General features: G+C 39.3%; 1 protein-coding gene across 2 annotated transcripts in view; it reads right to left on the reverse strand.

Moving 5' to 3' along the window:
- Positions 1-25230, reverse strand: part of MAPKBP1 (mitogen-activated protein kinase binding protein 1) — an 88982-nt gene that overhangs the window by 35553 nt on the left and 28199 nt on the right. For both annotated transcript variants that reach the window (XM_032229232.1, XM_032229241.1), the window contains exons 4-18: positions 23955-24125; positions 21481-21618; positions 21158-21340; positions 18794-18954; positions 14060-14249; positions 12836-12982; positions 11365-11549; positions 11188-11279; positions 8424-8549; positions 6134-6204; positions 5440-5561; positions 4046-4121; positions 2251-2362; positions 1234-1297; positions 394-519 (exon numbers count right to left, since the gene is read on the reverse strand). In XM_032229232.1, coding sequence (XP_032085123.1) covers positions 394-519; positions 1234-1297; positions 2251-2362; positions 4046-4121; positions 5440-5561; positions 6134-6204; positions 8424-8549; positions 11188-11279; positions 11365-11549; positions 12836-12982; positions 14060-14249; positions 18794-18954; positions 21158-21340; positions 21481-21618; positions 23955-24116 — 1955 coding nt within the window. In that variant the 5' untranslated portion in view covers positions 24117-24125. The remainder of the gene's footprint in view (positions 1-393; positions 520-1233; positions 1298-2250; positions 2363-4045; positions 4122-5439; positions 5562-6133; positions 6205-8423; positions 8550-11187; positions 11280-11364; positions 11550-12835; positions 12983-14059; positions 14250-18793; positions 18955-21157; positions 21341-21480; positions 21619-23954; positions 24126-25230) is intronic.

Here is a 25230-nt window from a genome sequence, read left to right on the forward strand (position 1 = left end):
AATACTAAATAATGCATATTTTAACCTCTATCCAAATATTTTTTTGGATTTGAATAATGCACATTTTGAATCTATATCGAAATAATACATATTTGAATCTACATCCAGCTAAATGCATATTCATGTTTGTAAACGTTTAAAAAGAATAATTCACTGACCTGATCTAGAAATAGCATTAAACAAAATTAAATCTGGAAGAATAAGAAACTGAAGTCTGAATAGACGGATTTGTCTCCATATATATTGTCACATTAAAATTGCCACCAAAATGTCAATATGTTGTAATAATAAATATAGCACTGTTCAGATAAGAAGACAAAAATCTCATAATACTATACAATTTGGTCAGAAAACCTTTTATGAACTAAAAGCAATACTAACACTACGTCATACCTGGTAAGACCAGCTGTTTTGCCTGGTTGAATTTTTTCTGCTTGTTTTCCCCTTTGCTTCACATCAGCCAACCGCTGACGCATATTGATGGTCATCTCAGAACTCAGACGCCAAATGAAAATGCAGCTGAAAGAAGAAGAGGAAAAAATATTCAAGCATCATAGCCTGCTGTCTATATATCTGAGATTCCATAAAGTATCCCCCTATTCCATACCCATTTCCCTATGGACAGTATTTCTCTTTACGCTTCCTGTTTTTAATGCCGGCACTTCAAAGGCTGCTAGTTTTAAGTTTCATTCTCCATTTCAATATAGTTTTTACTTTAGACCAGGCAACTTTTTATATAAAATGCAAAACCTTCATCAAAAAGATACATCATATGGAAAGTATGGCATTGGTGCCACATAATGTACTTACATTTTTGATGGGAGCTTTGGGGGACTCATAGACAAGTGGAAAATAGATACATTAAAATACCTATTTTTACTGTCCCTCCCTAAATAAAGCCAGCAATTGCACCACAGCAAGTCAGTATTTAGGTTCCAGATTTCAACAGCGTAAACTTGGAAGGCCTTCGAAGCCATAAAAATAACCCAGGTGAGGAGCATAAATGGCCTGTCAGTTGTCCAGCTCAGGAAAGCAGCATTTCACGCTCTCTTTACAGACTTAAGGCATCTCCATTTTAATTTGGAACTTAATGTCCAGGAGTGTAAAACAGAAAATGAAGCAGGTGGAATTATTTAAAAACTAATTTCCAAATCCATCCCCATTGTTTAAAATGGTAAATGCCAAGTTTCATTTTACAGATGGAATTTAAATAAAGAATATCCTTTCACGTACCTGTCACCAGAGACTGAAATCAAGTGTTTACAGTCATTAGTGAACATCATCCCAGTTACGATCTCTGTAAAAATCAGAAGAACAAGCCAAACGGTTTTTAAAAATTTCCTGGTGCGAAACAACAGCCATGTGGTAGCTTGGAGATCCTTGCCGTTTCTTCTCTTTACACATGCAAGTAGTCCTCAACTTACAACAATTCATTTAGTGACTGTTCAAAGTTACAATGGCACAGTAAAAAGTGACATGACTGTATTTCACAAGCTTTGCGCCATCCCCATAATCACCTGCTCAATATTCAGACGCTTGGCAACTGGTTCATACTTATGACCGTTGCTGTGTCCAAAGTCATGTGATCCCCTTTTGTGACCTTCTGACAAGCAAAGTCAATGGGGAAGCGAGATTCACTTAACAGCCAGGTTACTAACTTATCAAGTGCAGTGATTCACTTAACAACTGGGGCAAAACTCACTTAACAAATGCCTCACTTAACATTAAGTCAAAACTGCTTCTATCATTTAACAGCTGGATTTTATCTTCCAAAATGAGAAACCCACAATCATTTCCAGTTTCCGGGGGGGGGGGATCCTTGATATAACCAAACCAGTGGTGGGTTCCTAATGGTTCAGACTGGTTCTGGCGAACTGGTAATAACTTGGTGGCCTGGGTCACTGGAACCGGCAGTGACCCAGGCCTGCCACGCCCCCAAACCGGTTCTCCCGGCAGCATCGTAGGCACTGCCCTCTTGTTTTTTGCTTCTGTGCATGTGCAGAGCAATTTTCGTTGCACTGTGCATGTGCGCATGCGCAGTGCGGCCCTAAGCAAACTGGCAGTAGCGGCTGCCGGAACCCACCCCTGAACCAAACACCACTTCTACCCGGGAAGGACTCACTTTCACGACTGCACAGTTTCCAACAAACCAATCAGGAGTTTAATCTGGAGCCGGTTGCTACACTTGCCCCTCCAAATTTCCTTCCCACTCAAAATTTAACTTTCTTTGAAAGCATATTTTTGCATTACCTGAGTGCCCATACATTGTGGCTACACATTCGCCTGAATAGAAATCAAAGATAGAAAGGTTCTTGTCAGAACAACTGGTTGCAATGTACAGACCAGAAGGATCCATTTGTACCTGAACAAGTAACAGAGAAGGGGGCGGGGGAGGAGAACATATGTGGTTATCTGTGGTACAATTTCTAGGCTTTAGAAAATTGGATATGCGTAGTTTTGGTAAGCATTAAGAACTAATGCTCTATGCTTAATGACTCTTTCATACTTCATGCCAGCTACACCCATCCTGGGAAAATACAACTAGCTCAAAACATCTGAGAAGACCAGGTTGGCAAAGGCTGTTTTATGTTGCAATCTATATTTGCAACCACACCAGTTTTTCCCACTATGATTATGCAAAACCCAGATTGGATTGAAGCCAGAAAATCGAGCCTGCTTGGCTCTATGTGTTTATTTTTATTAGAGGGTAAATCAATCAATGTCTATATTTGCAACTCATCAAAAGTCTGCATAAGTCATTATTCAGGTTGCAGACAAATCATGGTTCCTTCAACTCATCTTTGTAAGTAATGCATTAGGGGAAAACTTGGCCCTTATGTATGAATAAGAGCACAATCAAACACATCTGCTATTATAACGTTATATAAAAAATCAGCACAAACATAACAAAATATGTATCATGAGTGCATTTTAGTATCTGAAATGTTAAGTTTGTCTTTATATTAAGTATCTATGGAGCTTCTCAGTCATCCAGGTCATGGTTGTCCCAAAGGTGCTTTTTCAAGAGGCAACTGGACTTTCTGGTTTTTCTTTCAAGATGTTTCACTTCTCATCCAAAAATCTTCTTCAGCTCTGACTGGATGAGGGAGAATGGAAGGATTTAAAGGAGTATAAAGGAAGTATAATAAATCCTTCCATCCCCCACCATCCAGTCGGAGCCGAAGAAACTTCTTGGATGAGAAGCGAAACCAAAACATTTCCTCTTGAAAAAAGTACCTTTGGGATTACTTATATCACTGCTATGTGTGTTGATTAGAAAATGAAAGACTCATCCAAGGATACTCAGCACTGATTAAGGTATAAGCTGATTATTCCTTGATCTCTTGTGAATATACTTTAGGAACACACTGCTGCCAGAAAGGTTTTTTTTGTTTTCCTGGAAGAAATTCTGGGGATCCTCAAAGTAGAAAACATGTTCAGGTGCTGAAAAAAAACTGTCACGTACAGTACGCAGGAACCTCCCCAGTTCTTGGAGGGAAGAGTTGTAAGGCTCCATATACAATGAGAAGAATGCATATTCATTAAATATTGCTTATGCAGCACAATCAGATTTTTATGTATATGGGTCAGTTAAGAACAACAACAAGGAAATTAGACACAGCTGCTGCTCTTTTTTTTTTTAAAAAAGGCATAGATTAAAGAACTTCTCTAAGCCCTTATTCATATGCTCTTCCATTGTTAGTTGCAGAAGGATTTGAAATGGGAAATTTATGAAGCTCAGCTATTTTCTGGCAGACTAGACATCAACGTTGCTCTCTTTTGTCTTCATGAGCTTTTCTTTAATTTGCAGCTGGAATGCTTTGCCAATCTATGAACCATTTTGTAGCTTACACAAATCCATCAGTAAATGCCATACTGCAAAGTGTTAAGTATTCCATATGAGACAGAACTAACTTAAAATCTTACTCTCCAATTAGAATATTAAGCTGGAAAAGCATAGCAGGCATAAAACAAGGAGATGAGGTATAGAGAATAAGATGAAATACAACACAATTTGTTGTGGCGGAGTTAACAAAGGCCTTACTTTAATTAGAGTGCCATCTTCACTTTGAGATCCCTTGTATAGTTTCTTTTGCTTCCCACTGCTGATGTTGAAAATCCTAAGAAGAAATTCAGACATACAGTAAAAAGAAACTTTTCTACTCTTAAATCAAAGCAAAGTTATTTATTTGTGTTTTACAGCAACCAGCAAAATGTCTCTGGAAAATTATCAAAATGAGTCCAATATTGTTCATACACCTGAATGCTGAATGTATAAATTCCATATAGTTGCTCATAGCTAAAAGAAAAACCTTTATCTTATTGAATTTGTATATCTCTTTAAAAAAAAATACCTCTGTCTCTGTACTACAACAACTCATGCCTACCTAGGCAAAACAGTGCATCATAGGACAAAACATTTTGAACCAATGTACCTCAAATGTATAAAGCACTTTCAGCTATTGTAAAACATCACATACACACCTTGCGGTCACATAATTGCATTTCAGGTGCTTTGCAACCTGTTCGCACTTTGACCAATTGCCAAGTGTTCCATGATCATGTAATCTCCAGTTGCAATCTTCTCTGCTGGCTTCCCCAGAAAGTCAATAGGGAAGCCAGCAGTGAAGGTTGCAAGCTGTGCCATCTGCACATAAGACTCCTTCTCATCCTTGAGGGTTGCCTTAAGGAGTTGCCTGTCAAGGATAGTTGAACTCTTTCTCCAGGCTACTGAAACAGAGCTAAGATCTTAAGGGTCTGATCTCCACATTTGCCTGGCGGAGGACTTTTCTTCTGCACATAGAGGGGAGCTGAATACCTTCCCATGGCTGAAGAAATGGAACTCAGATCCTGAAGATCTCTGCTCCATTTCTGCAGTCCTTTGGAGGAGTTCCCTTCCAGATATGGCAGTCAGCTCTTTTGTTCCATCTGCTTAATAACCTGGACATTGCTTAACAACCACAACAACGAGTATTGGGATTTCTGTTATTAAGCAAAGTAATCACATAGGTATTTAACTTAATGACCACTCAACAACTGAGATTCCAGTTTCAATTGTGGTTGTAAGTAAAGAACTACTTGTACATTGGATCCTAGATATACCTATTCAGAGGTAGGTTCTGTGGAATTGGTGAGGCTTGCTCCGAATCTTGAGGATAAGACAATATTAAAATGTTCAAAGCCATAACTTTAACTTCTATGGGGAAAAAGCTAATTAAACATGTAAAAGTCTCTTTAAAAAAATAAGATGAAAATTACATGTCTCCTCAGAAAAACAAAGCAAGATTATTTTAGGTTTAATGGAGGGAACAAGTGTGTCAAATTGACATGTCCTAGCTAGGTCAAAAAATAATTTCCTTCTAAAAATATGCTTTTAAAAATATAAGCTTTCCAGATGCATTTGAACTAGGAAGCTCCTATTAGAATTTATGAACTGACCTGATGTTACGGTCTTGGCATCCAATAGCAGCATATTTCCAGTTGGGGTCCACATCCATATCATAAAGAGTAGTCTTCCTAACAACATGATGTGTACGAGTAAAGTGGACCCCATCATTTGTCTAAACACAAGAAATACAATAGCAATGACACCTCCACAATATGTAATCAAATAGTATCAGTGCACATGTAAAATATTTCCCCCCTGAATTATGTGAATTTTTTGTGTGTCTCACCAGGAAATGTAAGAAAGAAAAGACTACAATGCAGTGGTGAAATTCATTTTTTTTTACTACCAGTTCTGTGGACGTGGCCTGGTGGATGTGGCAGGGGAAGGATACAGCAAAATCTCTATTCCCACCCCACTCCAGGGAAGGATATTGCAAAATCCCCATTCCCACCTCATTCTGGGTCCAGTCAGAGGTGGTATTTGCCAGTTCTCCAAACTACTCAAAATTTCCGCTACCGGGTCTCCAGAACCTGTCAGAACCTGCTGAATTTCACCCCTACTACAATGAGACAATGATCGAACAACTCTATGATCAGTATTATTATACAGTTCCTAACATTTGGTTTTTTAAAAATGTATTCGCTGAAAGAAAGCCATGAGGCCTAGAATATTGTCCAAAGCTTTTGCTTTCATTAGAATCTACAACACATGTTACAGAAAGAGTGACTACTCCAAAAGAATTACCTTCTGCGCAGTGCGGAAATAGATGCTCTTATCAGCACCACAGCTGATCATTCTCACCTTCCCATCGTTGGCTGAAGGAAAAGAAAAATATCAATGAAGATGGGCAATCAAATGCCTTTTAATTTCTTCTATATGCTCTTACTCATGCCTTACAGTTTCTCTAGCCTGACTGGGGAATTCTGGGAGATGAAGTCCACAAGTCTAAAGTTGCCAAGTTTAGAGACCCTGATCCAGATAAGCCATTTATCACTCCTACTATGTTGTAGGAAAAAAAGTAGGATTTTTTTTACTTTAGAAGCACTCAGCCCACCTAAAGAGCCTCTCTCATTCTTTTCTGACATTGCAATTAAGTTTGGGGAAATCTGTCCAGGACAGCCAGAGAAAAGTCATTTCTTCCTCTTCAGCCCTACCACTTCCAGCCTGTGCAGATGGTAAGGGAAGAGGTGATGCTACCTGTACCAAACAATTGGGTTGTTTACAAACTATAATTAAGGTTGGGCAAAGAATCTGTCTCCAAAGATAACAAACAACTGTCCTTATCATATTAATGAATCAAGCTCCATCCAACTTGAGAATCATTAGTGGCCACAAGAAGGCTCAGCAATCAAGGGCCATTCTATATGATAATAATTAACTTTATTAACCATATGTTCATTTTATCACTGGCCTCAATGGATCACTTTAAACACCTGCAGGACTACAAGTTCAGCAAACCATTGCCACATTTTTCACTGAATGAGAGAAGAATTGACTATTTAGAATAGTTAGAACACCTTACTATTCAGGAAATATGACACTACTGTATGTGGACAATTGGATAATCATACAGTAAATCACTATGGCATCTACTTTAACTTCATGCTTGAAGGCAGGAATATCTTTCCATTACTATCACATCACAAATTAACCTTTAGAATCTGAATCACAAATTAGAGGATCAGTATGTTACAAACTGCTTTATAAACAATTCTATAACACAAAGCAAAATAACCAAACTCTGTGTCGCAATTTAGGGCAAAGCAATTTGACAGAAAATAAATTGATTGCTGACTACAGTAAACCAACAAACATTTAGTATGCAAGCTCTCCACCAGAGATGGAGAGCATGTTGCTGATATCATTAATGAACTATAACATTCCACATCCTTATCGATGATTGGAGCTGTGTGAACTTTTAGTTCAGCAGCATCTGGAAAACTGCATATTGTATAGCTCTGCTCTATGTTTACAAGTTGTTTTCTCACTATTGGGATAGCAATACAATACAATACAATAACAGAGTTGGAAGGGACCTTGGAGGTCTTCTAATCCAACCCGCTGCCTGGGCAGGAAACCCTATACCATTTCAGACAAATGGCTATCCAACATCTTCTTAAAGATTTCCCGTGTTGGGGCATTCGCAACTTCTGGAGGCAAGCTGTTCCACTGATTAATTGTTCTAACTGTCAGGAAATTTCTCCTCAGTTTTAAGTTGCTTCTCTCCTTGATTAGTTTCCACCCATTGCTTCTTGTTCTACCCTCAGGTGCCTTGGAGAATAGTTTGACTCCCTCTTCTTTGTGGCAACCCCTGAGATATTGGAACACTGCTATCGTGTCTCCCCTAGTCCTTCTTTCTATTAAACTAGACATACCCAGTTCCTGCAACCGTTCTTCATATGTTTTAGTCTCCAGTCCCCTAATCATCTTTGTTGCTCTTCTCTGCACTCTTTCTAGTCTCCACATCTTTTCTACATCGTGGCGACCAAAACTGAATGCAATATTTCAAGTGTGGCCTTACCAAGGCATTATAAAATGGTATTAACACTTCACGTGATCTTGATTCTATCCCTCTGTTTATGTAGCCTAGAACTGTGTTGGCTTTTTTGGCAGCTGCTGCATACTGCTGGCTCATATTTAAATGGTTGTCCACTAGGACTCCATGATCCCTATCACAGTTACTACTATTGAGCAAGGTACGAGCAATAACACTTAGATTTATATACCACTCCATGGTACTTTTCAGCCCTCTCTAAGCAGTTTACAGAGTCAGCATATTGTCCCCAACAATCTGGGTCCTCATTTTACTAACCTCAGAAGGATGGAAGGCTGAGTCAAACTTCAGCCAGTGTGAATCAAACTTCTGGCAGCCAGCAGTCAGCAGAAGTAACCTGCAATATTACATTCTAACCACTGTGCCACCGTGGATAATTACTAATAAGGGCAAGAACTTGGGTCATATGAAAAGGTACGGTGAGAAAACCTTGGCAGATCACAAAGAGCTGCTGCTGATTCATAAACAGAATTGTAGTACCTGCAAATTTCACTGCAGTTATGGAAGATGAATGTTCATCCAGGGTTTGTTGTAGATTATAGTCCTTCTCTGCATCCAAGACATGAATCAATCTATCCCGACTTGCGGATGCTAGAAGCTTCAATCCTGTTAAGGAGATTAAAAAGGAGCAGAATGCTTATTTATCTGAAACTGAGGTTCTTTGACTAATCATTGATGAATACACTGGCATTTGGACAATTGCAGATGGTTCATGGAATTAAAAGAAAGAAGCATATTGTTAATTTGGTTTATTAGGGCTACCAAGGAACAATGAGGATATACCCAGCCAAGTCCTTTGCAATAACCTTCATCAGAAACAGGACTAGTGAAAAGAGACTGAGGCAAACTCCCAGACACATAAATAAGGTCAGCAATATACTCAGACCCTGCTGAAATTTTAAGGACATTCACTGTTAGAATGGGTGCACCTTCTCAATGTTGTTGAATGGATCTGGGAAATTTCTCTTACAATGGGACTGGGCAGGAGTCAGGTAAAACAAAATTTGGCAATTCTCAATCTGTTATTAGCACATTAGCAGGGTTAAAAAGAGCAGTCAACAGAGGTGGTAAATTAGATGAATTGGCAATGAGACTGCTAGTACCACAGAAGAAGAAAAAGTAACTCATAATAATACCCTGTCCTTAATTGTCTGGTATTATTTGACTTATCAGATGGGTTTTGAAGGACTAGTCGAAAGACAACTTTACTGCTCACAGTGCAGAAAGGGAAGATATTTAAAGGATCCAAATTTTACCAAGAATTAAGCAGAAGTCAGATTAACAGGAAGTTTGGGTTGATGCTCATTACTTATTAAGGCTTTCTGCTTGACAGATGCAACAAGCCTTGGTGGTCTCCTGGCAAGTTTGAAAAGATCAAACAATATTGATCTTTTTGAACACAAAAGGTTGCACATTTGCATATTTAGAACTTGTAGACTGCTGTCTTCAAAGTCAGCTGGTTCTAAATGGTTTAAGAAACCTGCAAGAAATTATGCAATGGCTCAAGCAACCACAAATAATAATTAAAGCCCGACGATAATGCTAAGGAGAGGGGGGAAAAGAAATAAACACGATTGAAGACTTAATCATCTGCTAAATATGGTAGACAAAAATAAATTAAGAAAAAGAATGGAAATAACACCAGTGTGGCACCAAAAAAGTGGGACTCTTTCTCAAAAGTCTTAGCTCTAAACATATAGAAGGCTCAGGTTCAGAACCCTGTGTGATTATAGGGTGGCGTGGGTCGCTGGAACCGGCAGTGACCCAGGCCTGCCACCCCCCCCCACCAAAGTAGTTCTCCAATTGGTGCCATCAGCAGTGCCATCTTGTTTTTAAGATATGCGCATGCACAGAACAATTTTAATTGAACTGCACATGCGCACATGCACGCAAAACACACACCCGAATGAACCAGGAGTAAAGTTGGCAGGAACTCACCCTTGATTATAGGGAACATGAAGGGAGGGATACTGAAGTATAGCAGGACCTACCCTTTAGAATAGCCTCCCGGTTGAAAGTAGGTTTGCATCTATCTTGATTTCACAGGGACCATCTAGACTGTTGTGGTGAACCTGTGGCACACATGCAGGCTCACCAGCCATCACCCCAGCCCACATCCACCGCACATGCATGCGTGCCTCCCACAGGCCAGCTGGTCTTCATGTCCCTGGCACGCATGCACGGGGGCAGGCACATGCAGGGGACAGGTACGCGCAGAAGGTGGGATGCATGCAAGAACACACACGGATGCGCAGGGGTGGGGCACATGCGTGAGGGGTGCTCACATTGCATTTTGGGGCTCATGCAGTGCCCCCATGGCCCCTTTTGGTTTCCAGGTTGGTCCAGGAAGCCTTCCAGTCCCAAAATGGAGCGTGCCCATTCCTGTACCCCATTTTGGGCCTGGAAGGCTGCCTGCACCAGCCTGGAAGCCAAAATGGGGCATGGGGTGGGTCACTCACACATCCACGGCGGGTTCACATGTGCATGTGGGGGGGCAGGGGTATGCAGGGGGGTGTCACACGCACATGTGCCGGGTGCGGGGCACACGAGGGGGTTGGCACATGATGATAAAAAGTTTAGCCATCACTGATCTAAGATGTATTGCATGACTGCTTAAAGAATGCCAGATATAATTGTAAAATAAAAGTGTATTTAATTGTTATTATTTTTACTATTTTATATTATGTTAAATCATTTTTACTTGGATGTTTTAATGCTACTTCAGAATAACAGAGTTGGAAGCTCCTTGGAGGTCTTCTAGTCCAAGCTCCTACTCAAGCAGGGGTTTCTATACCAGGCCTGTTAAACTGGCAGCTTGCAGGCCGGATGTGTCACATGCAGGCCACACCCACCCTGGCTCCTCAAGACAAAAAATATCATGATATATCACAATGCATCATGGAATACAATCGGGTTTGACACCTGTGCCCTATACAATTCCAGACAAGTACAGTAGCTGTCTCCTCTTAAAGCTTCCAGTGACCGAGCACCACAACTTCTGAAAACAAGCTGTTCCCCTGGTTAATTGTGCTGTCAGGAAATTTCTACTTAGTTCTAGATTGCTTCTTTCTTTCTTTATTTCTTTCTCTCTCTTTCTTTCTTTCTTTCTTTCTTTCTTTCTTTCTTTCTTATTTACTTACTTCCTTTGGATGTGATATCTATCCAACACGGTTAAGTGCCAGAAGTTCTAGGGAGACCAGTATACAAGATGAATGGATTAATGAATCAGTCAGTCAAATCTTACCTGTCTCTGGTCTAGAATATTCAAGGCAGAGGATTTCTGAATCATGGGCTTCTACCTTCAGCATCTCTCTTAGGGGCTTCAATTCATAGATCCTGAAAATGATACAAGCAAGTAAACAGTTAGGGTTCTTTTGGTGTTATTATGCAGGGACACGCTCTTCAAAACTCCAAGGTTTACCTGAGAGTGCCTATCCTATCACCTGAGGCCAGGTGCTCCCCAGTAGGGCTCACACACACTGTCCGAATCCCCACTTTTGTATCTATGGCCTGTGTGTCAGCCTTCTCTACACCCCCAGCTGTATTGTATTCTGTGTCCAAGAGGGCCTGAGTGTTTTCATCTACATAGATGATTTTCATCAAATCCTAATGAGACAAAACAAAAGATTCCATTTGAAGCAAGGAGATGAAAGCAAAGGGAGGCACAGAATAAAAGCAGTATTGAATACTAATAATTCTCTTAATATCAGCAACAAAGAGACAAACTGGAAATACACAATACCACGGGAAAGCAAAAAAAAAATCCCAATCTTTCTAGCAAGCTTAACTGAGATCTGTGAATCAGAGTTAATAATAATATTAATAATAATATTAATAATATTACATTTTGGTCAGATATAATCAAACTAGATACAACTAAAAAAAGGCTATAAGGCTAAAATATACATGGATACAGGACAGTAATGCAAGAATATAATTTCACAAAGAGTTTCTGCACAAGGCCCTTAATGCACTGTGGAAATAAAAATTGGCAAAAAAAGTGCTGTAAATTCCATAGCATTATGTAACTAATTTATTTCAAGCCCATTTTTTCCACCACATGGTTCTATAGACACACAGTTGAATGAATTAAAACTGGAGATGGAGGAGGAGGAGGAGGAGGAGGAGGAGGAGGAGGAGGAGGAGGAGGACGAGGAGGAGGAGGAGGAGGACGACGACGAGGAGGAGGAGGAGGAGGAGGACGAGGAGGAGGACGAGGACGACGAGGAGGACGAGAAGAAATAGAAGAAGAAGAAGAAGAAGAAGAAGAAGAAGAAGAAGAAGAAGAAGAAGAAGAAGAAGAAGAAGAAGAAGAAGAAGAAGAAGAAGAAGAAGAAGAAGAAAGCATCTGTTCAAATCAGTTCTGAGATAAGGTTATTTATGGTAGTGTTACAAGTACATTTCCAACCTTGTTTGATTCTTTCCTAGAAAATAAAATATCAGAATGCCTATACAGCATTATGCCATTCATACTTAGCCAGCTGATTTGTACACCTATATTATTTTAATGGTATACTCACAAGACATCAACAACATACATGTATAGTTGCAGAGAACCTTTTAAAGAAACAATCACACATTATTCATTCCAAAAATGGATGAATGGACGGACGGATACACACACACACACCACTGGGAGACTGAAATAGCAATATACCAGGGAGTTTTCATAGATGAATCTTAACTTAGTTCCTGATATAAGCAAAAACAACAACAACAACAACCTTGCAAGAAAATGTGTAAAATAAAGAAAATGTAAGCCACCCGGAGTTGGGCCATCTCAAAATTGTCTAAATAAATAAATATTCTGCATGCAATGGACTGCTCTTTTCCATTTCATTTTAAGTCAAAGATTAAGCCATGTCATCTATCCTGAGCTCAGACAGCCTTACATTGCTCAGGATGTTTCGATGCAAGGAGGCCCCATGGATGTTTGAGCTCTCAGTGTTCCACAGGCGGATGGTGTTATCTGAGGAGCAAGTGATGAAGGTGTTTGGGGGCAAGCAAGACTGATTGCTATCCTTTACCTCAGGGTACACCTAGGGGGAAAGAAATTGTAACAGAATTAGAAACATTCTCTATAGTCTCCAAAACTGGGTGGTGGTTTTAACTGTCAAAGGAGGACTGAACCCAAGAGAAAAAACAGGCCTCCTTACTACCTGTTCACAGGTATGAGAGAGAGGTAAACCTCCTCACTCTTTCAATTTCCATGAAAATATTCTGCTTCGTTAATCTTTTAAGATGGTTTTACCAAGACTGTTTATAGCATCAGATTCAAGCTTCACAGAATGATGTGATTGGGATACTGTGGCAATTGGACCTTTCTATAGGAATTTGTCAATACAAGGATCCCAAAGATTCTGTTCTGATGCAAATGGAACCACTACATACTTTCATTATCCTTTGAGCATTCTTACACATCTAGGCCAGCAGGGAGCAGCACTTGGCTACTGCCATAATTGTGACAACTAGAAGGAAGGTGCAAATTGAACCTTTATTCTAGTTCCAAAGAGGATTAATCAAGACAATATGGAAAGATATTCAGGGTATGCATGCAGTAAATTACCATAATTTTAACTGGATTTTGGAAGAACACTCAGCAAATGACTAACACCAAGAACTGGGACAATAACCCAAGGCTTGAATATATTTTTGTAATGGAAAATCAACAATATGTGTCTATTCAGCAGCCACACAGACCATTACTGGAGACAAGCAGTCAGAGAAATCTCAATTTTTTATTACCCAGATCTAGGTTTTCATTTAAAACAGTTGCTTTATATTATTGTCTGAAGGCTGATCTACATTCTAGCATATACACAAGTTCAGTTATATGGCTAAAGAAATATAGATTTTTTGACTTTTCTTTTCCCTTCCATTAATTCTAAATGGTTAATCATTAGTGTGCATGAAAAATATAACCTAAATAACACCTAAAAACCAAAAAATGCAGAGATGTCTAGTTATAAGAAAAAAAGAAAAACCACACTGGAATTCTTGCCATAATAGGAAAGTGCCTTCTTAATTCTGAAACACATTAATTTTGTAGGAAATCAGAAATGATACTATTGGTGACCCTCATTGCATCTGTATCAATATTTGTGACTTAACATTACCTCAATGTTCCAGACACAGGAGGAGTGGTATAACGCAGAATAAACCTTGCCCACTTTCTTGGGGTCTTTGACATCCCACACATACAAGCTGTGATCATTGTAAACACAAGACAGCCACTGGTTATTTGGATCAAAGGTTAAGGCAATGGTGTCTGGATACTTGGCATCGGTCACATTAGAGAAAAGCCGACTGCAAAAAAATAATACAATTGATAATTTTAAATAGTCAATATATAAAGGTACAAAAGACAGCAGGTTTGCTAAAAGGAGACAAATACAGAAATTGGCCTGTTCTACTAGTATTTTTTACGGTTACATATTTGCATGCTGTTAGTCATTTCTAGTATTCCAAATGCTGCACATACATCATGCCATTGTAATTGTGTAACAATCCTGTAACTTCAGTCAGCATTGTTATCCTCGGATTTCAAATGTACTGTGAGTGTGTGGTGGCTTATGGCCATATGAATGCATGACTTAGCTGGCCCTAAAACCAGCAGATCTAATCTCTTTCCTTCAGTCAGACAAGAATAGCTTAAATTGTAATCAGATCTCAGGCGAACAGATTTGGTTTCATACGGCATTATCCTATCCTATTGCAATAATATTGGGGCTTTATTCCTTATTACTGTTGAGTTTCAGACCAGATGTAACACTGAGATGGCACTGATTGCACTTATAGATGACCTTCGGAAGGGTCAGGAGAGGAATGGTCATCCATACTAGTCCTCTCAGCAGCTTTTAGGACCATCAATCATAGTATCCATAGATCCCAAAACTGGGACCAGTTTTGGAAGGAGAGTGAGGAAGAGTGTTGCAGTGTTTCTCCTCCTTCCTCTGAGGTGGGTTCTGGTTGATGTTCGCAGGGGAGAGAGATTTGTATCTGGAACTCTGTTCTGCAAAGTTCCTTAGAGCTCTACTTTACCTTCCTGTTTAATACCTATATTAAGCAGTTGGGTGAGGTATTCTATCAATGAGGGATTAAGTATTGTAAGTATACCAATAATAACCAATTATGCAAACACAGGCAGCCACACACATAGACCAACCCACATACACCAGCTTGACTTCACTTCAAGTTTCTTTCTCATTGTCTAGAGGCTGTGAGGCCAAGAAAGCTGTGAGGATGGAGGAAATTGGCTTTGGCTTAACCGAAGCAAGACTGAGCAACTGTGGGCTTTAGGGCCACAGAGATCTGTGGAATTGCCCTATTTAGTTCTGGACAGTTCACAGTTTAGCTCACTCCCCCAAAGAAAACTGATGTGCAGTGTGGGGTTTCTTTGTTTTGCATTCCCACCTCCTGCTTAAAGAGGAGATGTAGTCGTGAGGATGGGATGCTTTCCCTATCTCTTCTGCGAACCATGTCCTATACTGTTGGTCCCCCAGACAAAATTGTAGTTCTGTTCTCACAGTTCATCTAATTTTTTTAAAAATATATGCTTGAATAATAATAGTACTGTACTGAGAGTCAAGTATTTAATAAAACTGTGAGCTTTTGGAAATACCCAGGCAACCTTGGCACAGAGAATGGATTGCATGAATTGGTTATCATGGCAACGGTGCATTTCAATTTCTTTTAAACTCCAGGGGAAAATATGACTTAGAATAACTTTATTGTCACTTTGAATGTACACTAATCGGCATACATTAAAATGACATTTTGTTGAATACAGCTCTCAAAGGGTCACCACCTCCAATATACACTACATAAACATGACAAAATAAATACAAAACTATGCCTATACTAACATATATTATATGACACAGAGAAATAACACAGTCTAGTTCAGATGTATACATGTACATTGTGAGAAAAACAAATCTTGTAAGTTTAACAAATGGATGGGCATAGGGAACAAAGCTGTTACAGAATCTGATTGTCCTGCTAGAAATACCTTGAAACCTCCTCCCAGAGGGGAGCAACAGAAGCAGATCGTAAAGTGGATGTGTGGTACTCTAACAATGCTTTGAGCTCCAAGCACATAGTGCTTATAAGAGTATCCTGAATAACGGGAAGTGAGTTTCCTATAATCTTCTTGGCTGTTCGTACCACTTTCTGTATGGACTTTCTATCTGAGGCACTGTTGCTACCAAACCAAACAGTGGTGCAGTTTGTTAAAACACTCTCAGTTGTGCCTATGTAAAAAGTGGCCAAGACAGAAAGAGGAAGACGTGCTGTCCTCATCTGACGCAGGAAACATGCATACACCTATACATTTACTCAGTCTCTAAACCCCATAAATTGGCAAGAAATTACAAACCTAAAATTGACAGATTTTTTTTTAAATAGATTTTTTTAAAAAACAGGTTTTTAAAATACAGTTTTCTTGATCCAATAACAGGAGGATTCTTTTAAAGAGTACGAAAGGACTCTAAGCTCTGTGAGCAATTCCACATATTCAAATCTTTCCAATTTTAAGATGCAGTTCTCATTAATTGTTCGTTCCGTCTGTCATAAAAATCTGGCCATGCAAGGCAAAACTGCAGTCCAAAGGGAGCTTACTATAAATGAGCTGAGGAACAACAGTGTGCACGTGCGTAGCTTTCCAAGTTTACAGCTTCTAAAACTAAACTGGCAGATCATATTTTAAGCTACACAGTACCTTGGCCTTTCCAAGTCACTAAAGGGTGAAAGTTCATTAGGATGTTCCAAGAACACAGACAGATGCTTTGTACATTTTTACTTATTTCTATTTCTCTCTGTTAGTTTACCATGGCAGTGCATGCTAAAACTCTGCCAGGAACAGTTGCTAAAAGCTTACAAAGCATTAATAGATCTTGTGGGCAGAGAGATGGGAAGGGAAAAACAAGCTGGTTGAGATATTTGAAGTTTGCCTTTATATCAAAACATTTTTTTCTCAGAAAGTTATGCATTTAATTAAAACATATGCAGGCAGCCACTAAGTCAGCTTTATAGCAGTTAGACTTAGCAATAGCAGTTAGACTTATATACCGCTTCATAGGGCTTTCAGCCCTCTCTAAGCGGTTTACAGAGTCAGCATATTGCCCCCAACAACAATCCGGGTCCTTATTTTACCCACCTCGGAAGGATGGAAGGCTGAGTCAACCCTGAGCTGGTGAGATTTGAACAGCCGAACTGCAAAATTGCAGTCAGCTGAAGTAGCCTGCAGTGCTGCATTTAATCACTGTGCCACCTCGGCTTTATATATGTGCCTCTGTATTAATTCAAATATCACTCTAGTTTTTCCAATAGAAGATGTTGTAAATATGCAGGCTGCTGGCTCTAAACATTTATAGACTTCACCTTGCTACCTCTGATATGCTCAGTCTACATCTTTTTGACTGAGTGATACTCTATGTCACATATACAAAAGGAATTACCTCAGCCTCTCCCCAAGCTAAAGAAAGGGAAGGCCTTCTCTGGCAGATCTTAATTTCTGGGGACTTTAGAAATATACCAAGATGACTACAAGTAGTCCTTGACTTACAACCACAATTGAGCTCAACATTTCTGTTGTTATGTGAGTTTTGCCCCATTTTATAACTCTTCTTGCCACCATTCTTAAGTGAATCATGGCAGTTGTTCAGTTAGTAACACAGTTCTGGCTTCCTCATTTACTTGCTTCAGTGCTGTTATAACTTCTAATGGTCACTAAACTAACTCTTGTAAGTTGAGAACTACCTGTACTTCAAGATATTCTTGAGATGGGACAGAATTCTGGCCAGTCAGAGTTACCCCAAGAATGTCACCATATCAACTCTGAAGAGAACCTGGCTGAAGCCATCTTTTGCAGCCTCATAGTTGCCATGAACGAAAGAAGGGGATGGGAGGGGGGAAGTAGATAGGCCAGCTAACAGTCAAAACAAAAAGTTTCAATATGAGAACCAAGGTCATCTCAACAGGTGGCAATTGAAGGCGGACAGGAGTGACCAAGCAGCCTGCAGCTACTTTCATTGGACAATGTGATTGGTGACATCTGGGAGGGGAAACCTTAGTTCTTTTAATTAAACCGCAGGAACTTTTAGAGTTAGTTTTCACTGGCTGTGCCAATATGATGTATCCAATAAACATGTTCTTTGAGGAATCTACTGGTCTCAGAGTTCTGCTTTTGGCGGATGTGTTACTTGGAACGCTGGCAGCCAGCTGTACTACATGAATTACCAGCAACAGCAGAATAAGCACTACCTATGTCATCACCAAGAGACAGACAAGCCTCCAGAAATACAGTGCGGAGAAGGGGACATCTCAAAAAAGACCATCTTGAAAGCAAAGGTGAGTCCAATATAGAAAAACATTCTACTACTTTGCCTTAGAAATTGGATGAGGAAGGAAAGAATAAACAATGAACATTACCCCCCAAAAAAATGCAAAACAGCAAATGGAAATAGAGTGAAGAGTTACAATGTATTTCTAAATCAGAAAATTACAAAGTAATTTACATGTTTTAATGCATGACACTGCTTTGCACCTTGGCAGACTGTTGACACATTTATCCCAGAACCATTTCTGCCAGCCTCCTGAAACATGATGCTATGCATTGACTGGGGACGATAGAAGTTGCAGCTTAGTATAGGTGAAAGAAACCCTTTCATCAGCAAAAACTTTCCCTCTTGCTCACTGAAAGATTTTATTTATTTATTTGTAAAATTTATTGGACACCCCTCTTACCTGAAGGTAACTCTGGGTGGTTTATACATGTACTTGCAAATGCAAGAACGGAGAGCGAAGCTAAATTCTGACACAAGTTGCTTCTGGGTCTTTACTTTTCCTACCTGGCTTCTGTAATGCTGGCGATATCCGTCCCTAGGAAGTGCGGTTTAGGGAGTGTGGTCACAAAGTGAAGATTTGAAGGATTAAAAATCCGAACAGTACCATCAGCACAGCCACAGAAGATGTAATCGTGGTTCAGGGAGATGCAGTTTGCCACAGTAGTCTGGGGACATAAGATATCAACATGAGTCACTACATAACACAACAAAGCATGAAAGAAAATAGTAGTCAAGAAAGAAGGGGAAAAACTTAAGGAAGATGAGATGGAATCACTAAACATTAGGGTTAAAAACTAAACTGGAGGTATTCTTCCATTAACTACCAGAACAGAACTGTTTCTGTAGGAGAACTATTATTATAAGCTCCCGTTTTCAATAATTAGATTAGTGTCTCTCAACTTTGGCAACTTTATGACCTGTGGACTTCAACTCCCAGAATTCCACAGGCAGAAGAGACAATCTGTGCCACTCGTCATCTATCCAAAACTGTATCAGCACTACACCAGAGTGAAATAACAGCCACTTCATAGAAACTCCGAAATTTGATCAATGGACACTGAGCATGCTCAGTGAGGAAAGAAGAGTGACTAGAAAAAAAGATTTGAAATGGAATGAGCATGGCCGAATGACCAGGACAACAGCATTCAACAATAACACTAGGACACAGGGGTATGGATACTTCACTGAAAAAGATTTCCCTTGTATTAGGAATGGGAAGTAACACTATGTAAAGCAACTGAAGAAATAGACATAATTCCTGAGGAAGACTCAATCTCATTCCAGTTTTTAAATTCTACTGCAATGAGCACAATTGCAGAGAGGGGGGAAAAAACCATGACAAATGGGAAGGGTGCTAAGGCAATGGCATGTCGGAAACAAGAGACATTAGAACTTACTGTGAAGCTGTCTGTGTTCTAAGTAAAAGAAAGAAGGGTGTTTTCAGTGTCAAAAGAAAAAGAAGGAAAAGAAAGAGAGAGAGAGAGAGAGAGAGAGAGAGAGAGCATTCAGTTTGAAGAGTAAGCAAGGACTTAGGAGGTGGGTTCCTTTATTTAAAAAAGGGAGAAAAGGCCTAAATCTTTGCATTTACCATTTCATTAGGAGGAAAAGATTTTCACAATGTCTTTCAACAAAAACACATCATTCAGGATCTATATAGACTGGGAAATCGAAACACAGATCTAAGAAATATTTAGGTCTAAGGAAAAATCAATTTACATGAAAGTTCTTCCTGACAGGTGGACTTCAACCAATCATTCTTTTTCTATCTTGCTTACACAACTGAAGCAGAGTACTAATACATGGCTGTATGGATACAAGCACAACTGAGCAGGTCTAAAATAGCTTGTGCTTATATTAGGAATGGGCTGTAAAATTAATTGTTTGCTAATGAAGTAGGTACCTTCTGATGCCATGATCGCCAGCAGTTTTGAGACTATTTTTGGCCAGAGTGAAACTCTGCAAGATTTACAAAACTACAGGAAGTGACAGTTAAATATATATCAAACAGAGAATAAGAATGCAATTTAAAAGCACACGGATAAAAAAGGTGGTGAACTTTTCTAAAGAACACCTATTTCTCCTCAGTGATTTCTCCTCATGAAGTACACTTCTAATACTCAAAGATAGTTAGGAGCAAACACTTGGAGAAAAGGATTGCCATTCTTATATAGGTAGTCCTCAACTTATGATCACAATTGAGCCCAAAATTTATGTTACTAAGTGAGACATTTAAGTGAATTTTGCCACATTTTATGACCTTTGTTGCCACTGTTGTTAAGTGAACCTGACTTCCCCATTGACTTTGCTTGTCAGAAGGTGGTAAAAGGTGATTACATGACCTTGGGAAACAGCAATGGTCCCATTGAACCAGTTGCCAAGCATCTGAATTTTGATCATAAGAATGCTGCAACGGTCATAAGTGTGAAAAATGGTCATAAGTCACTTTTTTCAGTGATGCTGTAACTTTGAATGATCGCTAAATGAACTGTTTTAAGTCGAGGACTACCTGTATAGTACATTCAGATTATCAGTGTTGGAAGGTCATCTTGTCCAACCTCCCTGCCCAAGCAGGAGATCTTACACCATTTCTGACAAATGGCAATCCAGTCTCTTTTTGAAGCTTCCAGTGATGAAGCGCACAATATCTGAAGGCAACTTCTGTTCCATTGTTGATCGTCCTCATTATATGGCTCATACCTAGCTACTTAGATCCCATTTTTTTCATACAGAAGGTGCCAGACATCACCCCATACAAACATCCATTTCTGCGTCCTAGGTTTTCAAAATCCTGCGCTAAGAAAGCTGGTAGAACGGAAAGATCTTCTCACCCCAAAATGAACAGATCCCCAAGTGCCACAGGCTACTTACCCTCAATTCCACCCACTTGTCTAGGAGCCTCTTGTCATTGAATTCACACAGCAGACCAGAGGAAGTGATACAAAAAGTGCTGTCTGCTTTTTTACCTCTGCCGCATGCCACATCTGTAAAAAAGTTGTTCCTCAATTCTCCAAGCAAACCAGAACGCCCAAGCAAGGGGACCGTAGCATTCACCTGGTATGAAAGAACAACATGTCAAGGCAGTTTCGCTTTGGGTTTGATCAACACTTTTCAGAAATAATCATAGATCTCACATAATTCTCTTAGTCATGAATATCTCCCCTTCTTTTAACAGCCTCAACAACGTCCTTTACCTTAGAGGTTTTGCTATCAGCCAGGTACCAAAATTTGATGTGCCGGTTTCCAGCTGTAACAAAATAGCTGCAATCCTCAGAGAATGAAACTGCTGTCACTTTGCTTGAGACTTTATTGGCTGCCACAACAATGTTTTTCTGGAAAGAAGACAGTTGAGCAAGTCAGATGTTCTGCTAATTAAATCTATTTGTCTGATTTAGGCACAAGACCTCTAGGAATACACAGCAATACCTCCCAGAGTGTATACATGGAAATACTACAGCCTCCCACAGATCAAGTGATTGTGTGTGTGTGTGTGTGTGTGTGTGTGTGTAAAGAAACAGACATTGCAATCTCTGGAACTTTAAAATATATTGCTCGCTTACCTTTCATTAGCCACAGCTAACATCGTCAGAGTATAAAAACCATTAAAGAGCTACCTGCCTTTATACACTATTAATCAATTTGGCCATTGTGTGCATGAAGGCTAAGTGAGCAAATTTGTAGCAGTTTGGGACTGGGAATTAAGTTTGAAATGTGCATTAAAAAATACTGTACAAAAATATTACTACTATTGGGCTAGGATTGTTGCTATCCTTGGCCTAAGTAACAACATGTAAAGTAAAGAGGATAGGGCACAGAATCAGAACAGAGCAAAGGCTGATGCATGAATAGAGAAAATCTTCATGGACAGAAAAAGGCCTGCAACTACCTCCCTCATGATCACATGAGTTGGGTCACAAGAGCTCCATGGGGATTCCCAATGGTGAGGTAATTTGTGAAGACTCCCAACAAATCAAGGAGCTATGAGAGAAAGCAAGAATCTTGGCCTTCCATTGGTTTAGGCATCTGCATTGATATTAACCTTAAATTCTGCAGAAGTAAGATAACATGACTCCTCATAGTCTCCTGCTATCCCATATGAAAGAAAAATCTTTTGCATAGATATATACTAGGAGTTGCATTCTAATATCAGAAACCCAGAAGTAAATTTACCCCTGACTCACCAGGTCAGAAAAAAAGTCTTTTGACACCACTTAATAAACATGCAGAGATAAAAAGCAGTGAAACAATTTATGACTAACAGCACAGTGTGCTGAGCAGAAGATTATATAAGAATGAACAAATCCAGACTTAACAATGACAGCTTACCACACTTAACTTCAACAAAAAAAATGCCCAGCATTAATTTGGCATACAAAACTCATTGCCATTTTAGTCCCTTGAGATAACCTCATTTATAGTTCTGATTCCTCATATATAATCAGATAAACTGAACACATTTCGGTTATACCAGGAAATAAATTAAGCACACAATTTACTCCTAATAATGTTTTGAAAAGGCCTTAAAGATAAAAAAAATACCCAAAACTTTGCTCCTTGAAGTGACATGTAGTTGTGTGCCACTTATTTTTAGAAGACAAGCCAAATAAAACTCAGAATACATTACCAGTTGTTTAAAACAAAATATCTAATAACTTTTTGCATTGAGAGTGAATATCAAAAACATAAGAAACATCAAACAGAGCCGTAACATGGGTTATTTTTTTTTGTCTTAGCTTGTTCTGTAGACCCAACCAAATACAGTTAACACAATTAAATGTACTTAAAATAAACCATGAGTTAGTACAATGTGTGGACCCAGTCAATCTGAGAAGAAAAGGGCAGCGGTACCAAACATCCAGAAGGCTTCTGGCATCTTCAGCTCAAAATCAGTATCCATCACTGCAGACCAGGACAGAATGAGATGTCAAAGTGGCCTGACCCACCATTAGCCAGTTTCCCATCTATCTATCTATCTAATGAAAAGGAGACGAATCAGCTTGCTGTGATCTTTCATTATGTGAGCCTTAGCAGTAACCAAGAATCTTTCTAGCTTAGGCTGCTTTGCCATTTCAAGAATGTTTATTCTACATACTAATAACCAAAGTAATGAAATATTGCATTTTTAAAGCTAGAAGAGGGTCATTAAATGAACATTATTTCTGTCTCATTGAAATCTAGCATACAGCTCCATCACAAACCTCCTTTCATTTCAGTTATTGCAAACATAGAGCTTACTGCTTTATCAGACATGTTTTGTGAAGTGAGCACCACTTTTTGAGCTGAAGCCTATTTTCCCAAAAGGAATCAGGGCCTACGGGCATGATGAAATGCGTATCATTGAGTTTTAAATTCAATAAAAATGATGAAAAATAATCAGAATGGTTGCACTCCAAGTTCTAAATTACATTCTTCTATTTAATTTCAAAATTAGGAAGGGCTCTAGTCCACGTGCTATCTATCTTCAAGAATTCATGCAATCCTTGGAGCTCGGACTGCGTATTCTTGTTATATATAGCAAGAACAAACTCAAACTGGAAGACAGAAACTCAGAGTAGATTATCTGTAAGGAAACAGCATTGGTATTTTGAAGGCATATCATAATGCAACTTCTAGTTGCGAGCTCACTTATGCTCACATAAGGACTACAAAAAATCTTGCTATAATTTACCTTCCATGACCAAACATTGACTATCATGTCATGCTGATAACCCACTGAGACAATGTACTTGGAGCTTGGTGAGAAGGCCACACATGCCACTCCATACTTATGCTCCTGAAGTTCAGCCATCTGGGTCCGCTCAGCAACATCCCATATACGGACTGCAGGCATATGCCCGCTCTGTAAGCAGAAAGAGAATTGGCCATTAGAGTATAGTCACATACATGCACTTTTATTCAAGCATGGAAGACAAGCCAAAACCCTCAACCACAACAAAGTTAGTCTTTTGCAGCGCTTTGACACTCTGTGAAACAACATGAGTGGTACAGTTCTTGACTGCGGGAAACTCTCATTTTCCAAGTTTTGCTTCCCTAACAGTTCTTCCACAGATAAAACTAGCTTAATAGCTTCACAATTCAACTACCAAGGTTTATTGTTCTTATGGTCAAATACATGCAGCAATCAATTGTGAGGTTAGTGTCAATGTTTCACTGGCATACGTTAGAGCATTGATCGAAAACTTTTCTCTAGGGACATAGGGGGGAAATTATGCTTAGCTTGCTGAATGCCTGCCAATCGCATTTAATGCGCCATTCAATTTCCTTTATTGTATCACCTTCCATTGGTGCAAAGAACCATGGAAAAATACATGCTCAGCATTACAAGATAAGATAGAAAAACCTGCACATAGATTAGGGGTGAAATGGAAGTATATGATATCATCAAGAGAATAAAAGAAGGCTGGTCACATAGCAAGAACTGATCGCAGGTAGACCAAGGCAGTCATAGAATGGATTCCACTTGATAAAAAGCATCCACGAAAGAAACCTAAAACAAGATGGATTGTTGATATCAGCAAGTATTGTGGGCATAATTGACAAAAGAAAGCTCAGGACCGGGTTGGTTGGAAACATACAGCAGGGGCCTTCATCCTGCAGTGGATAGACAATGGCTAAATTATGGAGGAGGAAGAAGAGGAGGAGGAGGAGGAGGAGGAGGAGGAGGAGGAGGAGGAGGAGTCAGAGACATGCAACAAAAGCATTATGATGTGAATTGGAGAAAGTTCTTTTTTTAAGCTAATGTCAGGATAATGATTGCTTAACATTATGTGTTCTCTATTAAGAGCAAAAATGGAGAAACTAGTATTAGTATGGAAAGGACCAGGAAGAATACAAAAACCACTAATTTATTAGCTTTTTAAAATCAAAGCCTGTTAAAATGGCTTTTTTGTTAGGGAAATGTCATTTAGTAGCAAATAATTCTAGGATGTTTTCTATATTTAAAT

This window comes from Thamnophis elegans, chromosome 1 (genome assembly GCF_009769535.1).
Source record: "Thamnophis elegans isolate rThaEle1 chromosome 1, rThaEle1.pri, whole genome shotgun sequence".
Classification (NCBI taxonomy): Eukaryota; Metazoa; Chordata; class Lepidosauria; order Squamata; family Colubridae; genus Thamnophis; species Thamnophis elegans.